Genomic DNA, 4,205 nt, shown 5'->3' on the forward strand with positions numbered 1-4,205 from the left:
ATGTAATATATTAGAAAATCATCTGTGGAAAATATTTTTTTTCACAATCACCATATGTCCTCTCTTTGTGCACCACTCAATTTCAGCTGAGGGGCAATCGAGAAATCGCCCAAGGAGGCGGGTCTTTGTAGAATTTAGTCAAATGCCTTTTCAATATATAAATATATTCAAGATGTGACATAAAATTTATCCAATCAGCGTCCTCAATTCTTATCTGTAATGGGCGATTTTTTGACCCAGGTGTAATTAGTTCCGGACACGAAAACTCTGTAAAATCTCTACTCCAATGCCCGTTTGAGAAGAGAACTTTGGCAGAAAAACTGAAGGTAAAAGAACTGGGTCCAGATCAGCCTGACCTCTTAATCAGACAGCAGACAAGCGAAAAGGGGAAGACGTACACGCGAAGCTACTCTTCACGTTGGTACACCAAAAAGGCCTGGCTATGTGGGTGTGTTTCTGCTAATGCCTTATTTTGCTTTTAGTGCTTGCTGTTTAAAACAACTGGGGCAGATACAGCATGGACAGTTACGGGAGTGAGAGATATGAAGCACCTTTCTGAAAAAATAAGAAAACATGAGAACACCAGGGCACATATGGATAATTCTGTCAAACTAGCCATTTTGGGAAGAGTGAACATCGCTACTCAGTTAGACGACGGCCACAGGATTGCGATAAGAAAACACAATGCGGAGGTGGATAAAAACCGGCATATTTTATCCAAGATAATTGATTATGTTAAGTTTTTGGGGCTTTTGAGTTGGCCTTGCGTGGGCACGACGAAACTGACTCGTCAGACAACCCTGGTATTTTTAGGGGTTTAGTGGATTTTGTTGCCTCACTAGACAATGTACTAGAGGAGCACCTTAAGACAGCAAACGTTTTTGAAGGGGAACACCGAAGATGGTACAAAATGAACTGTTGGACTCCATGCTATCAATAATAAAGGATTACATTCTAGAGGAAGTAACTGCGGCTGATTTTATCGCCATTCAAGCTGACGAGACGACTGACGTCTCCACCCGCTGTCAGCTGGTGCTTGTGCTACGTTACATGGATTCTAATAATAATATCCAAGAGCGTTTTTTTGAGTTCTTGACCATTCAGAACGCAAACGCAGAGTCCATCGCTACAGCACTTCTGGACAGGCTAAGTACCATACTACCAAATGGACAAAAAAAAAGTTTGGGCAAAGTAATTGCCCAAACTTATGATGGGGCTACTGTAATGAGAGGAAGCACCGGCGGAGTGCAGCGAAAGATAATAGATGTGTACAAAAATGCTCACTACGTTCACTGTTATGCGCATCAGCTGAACCTCCTCATACAGCAGGCGACATCACACATCCCCAGAATTGGAACTTTTTTTTTCTGACGTTGGTGGATTTTCTGCCTTCTTCTCCAGGTCACATAAGCGAATCGCCGTGCTTGACCAAGTGGTTGCGCACAGACTTCCCAGAGCCTCTACAACACGTTGGAACTTTCAAAGTCGCGCTGTAAACACTTTGTACGAACACAAGGATGACCTTTTAAAATGTTTTCAGATCATCAGAGACTCAGGGAACTTTGATAACTCAACTGTCAGAGAGGCAGCGGGTTTTGTGAGGATGGTTGAAGACGAGGCTTTCTGTTTTTTCCTTGCATTGTTTCACAAGATCATGCCAAATGTAGACATGCTATTCAACCAGCTGCAGAAGAGGAACATCGACCCTGTCTACATTAAAGCAGCTGTCCAGGGATTCACAAACAACATGCAAGCAATCAGGTAAATGCCCTTGTTTACTATTGTCTGATAAAGCTGCTGTTGTTAGAAAGATTCATTGTTAATTTTCATCTTTATTTTATTCGGACCAGGGACTCAATCCCCTTTCTCTGTGTGGACAGTGCATCATCTGACCAGCAGCACCAGCCCAAAAAGCGACAGAGGACACTGGGACCAGGAGAACAACAGAGGCTAGCTACAGAGGTAACACACACATACACACAAAACATCAAAAGATGGCATATACATTATAATTCTAAAGAAAATGAAATAGTGTAATTATAGCTATATTGTAAATAATTGTGTGTGTGTGTGTGTGTGTGTGTGTGTGTGTGTGTGTGTGTGTGTGTGTGTGTGTGTGTGTGTGTGTGTGTGTGTGTGTGTATAGAAGCAACACATGCCATAATCTTGCTTCTGTGTGTAAGTGGATATAACATCTTTTAGTGACCAATAAAAGGAACTAATATCAGTCCAGTAGCATAAAAATAGCCACTGTATTACAATGTTAAGCACTAGTTTGACCAAATAGCAGTCAGCCAAACAGTAAACGTAACCAGTCTACTTTTTAATTGAACTAAAAAAGATAAGTACTGTGTAAAAGGAAATAATTACATTACTAACTTTTAAGACTAGTCTAAGAAAACCATGTAGCTGGCCACAGTTATAAAACAAATGGGCCAAGTCTTCATAACCGTAGCAAAAAAGTGCAGATCAGTCAAAAGTAGCATGATGTTTCTGTCATCCACACAAATGGGAAAATAAGTACTGTATTTTCCGGACTATAAGTCGCACTTTTTTTTTCATAGTTTGACTGGTCCTGCGACTTATAGTCAGGTGCGACTTATTTATCAAAATTAATTTGACATGAACCAAGAGAAAACATTACCGTCTCTAGCCGCGAGAGGGCGCTCTATGCTGCTCAGTGCTCCTGTAGCATACCCCTGAAAACATAGAGCGCCCTCTCGCGGCTGTAGACGGTAATGTTTTCTCTTGGTTCTTGGTTCTAAATAAATGCGATTTATAGTCCAGTGCGACTTATATGTTTTTTTCCTCGTCATGACGTATTTTTGGACTGATGCGACTTATACTTAGGTGCGACTTATAGTCCGAAAAATACGGTACATAATATACTTAATTGTAGCAGAAAATGGGTTGTTTTAGTGATTGAAACGCTACTGTAGACCTTGTTTTGTTTAGAAAACAAATAGCAAAATCAGAAGTAAACACTGTAAAATACAATGATGAATGTTATGTTCACGCAGAATAACTTTGATTAAAAATGTTTTACAGGTATGTGATACCATCCTGATTCATACCAAGGAGCGGTTCTCCTTTACCCAGCACCTCGTCAGTGCAACATTGCTGCATGGAGAATTGTTTCCACAACACATTGTGACGTTTCCTGAATCAGCACTTGAAACAACAGTGGAGGCATACCCCATGCTGAACAAGGCCAAGCTCAAAACAGAACTGTCCCTCATCTATGAGAACCCTGAGTTTAGGGTTGGCAGTGGTGCTGTGCCTCTGTACCAGTTTTTCATTGAGAACAATCTTCAAAGTACTTTCACAGAGACTGTCAGTCTTCTCAAGATCATAATCACCACGCCTATGACAACAGCAGAGTCAGAGAGGTGCTTTTCTACTTTGAAGAGGATCAAGACTTTCCTAAGAAATACAATGACCCAGGATCGCCTTAATGCTTTGGCAATGCTTTCGATTGAGAAGAAACTCATCAGAGACATTCCTGACTTCAATAAGAAAGTCATTGAGAAATTTGTCAATCAGAAGGAGAGGAGAGCAAAATTCCTGTACAAATAAGTAAATGCAGGTTTTTTTACCACATTAATTTTCTTGTACATGGTTATCCTCAGAGTCATGGAAGTATCCAGAATTTAACTGCGACTTGTAAATGAACTGTTCAGAGATGCTTTAACGAATAAACATGTGACCAGATGTTCTTAAACTGTATCTGCATTTCAATAAATCATATTGCAGCGCTTGCTGAAATTGTTTGCTGTGCCAGTGTGCCACAGCCCCACTTAAGAAAATTTTCACCAGCCGCCACTGGAGAAGAGGTGACCATCTGTGAGCACCAGTATGGTTTCATGCTGAGGAAGAGCACCACAGACGCATTATTTGCTTTGAGAATGTTGATTGAGAAGTATAGAAAATGTCAGAAGGAGTTGCATTGTGTGTTTGTGGTTTAGAGAAAGCGTACGACAGGGTGCCGAGAGAGGAGTTGTGATATTGTATGAGGAAGTCTGGTGTGGCAGAGAAGTATTTAAGGGTGGTGAAGGACATGTATAAGGACAGTGTGACAGCAGTGAAGTGTGCAGTAGGAACGACAGACTTGGTCAAGGTGGAGTTTGGACTGCATCAAGGATCGCCTCTGAGCTTTTTCCTGTTTGCAGTGGTGATGGACAGGTTACTGGACGAGGTCAGACAGG

General features: G+C 41.2%; 1 protein-coding gene across 1 annotated transcript; it reads left to right on the plus strand.

The window, feature by feature from the left end:
- Positions 1-239: 239 nt before the first annotated feature.
- LOC310733716 (uncharacterized protein) lies at positions 240-3,455 on the plus strand (the record flags this gene model as incomplete). The annotated part of the gene is made up of 4 exons (XM_083555124.1): positions 240-1,761; positions 1,851-1,962; positions 3,049-3,284; positions 3,329-3,455. Exons 1-4 carry the CDS (start codon positions 1,604-1,606, stop codon positions 3,453-3,455), a joined length of 633 nt encoding a protein of 210 aa, XP_083411250.1. The 5' UTR covers positions 240-1,603.
- Between the last annotated feature and the right edge of the window lie 750 nt (positions 3,456-4,205).

This window comes from Silurus aristotelis (genome assembly GCF_946808225.1).
Source record: "Silurus aristotelis genome assembly, chromosome: 11".
Taxonomy (NCBI): Eukaryota; Metazoa; Chordata; class Actinopteri; order Siluriformes; family Siluridae; genus Silurus; species Silurus aristotelis.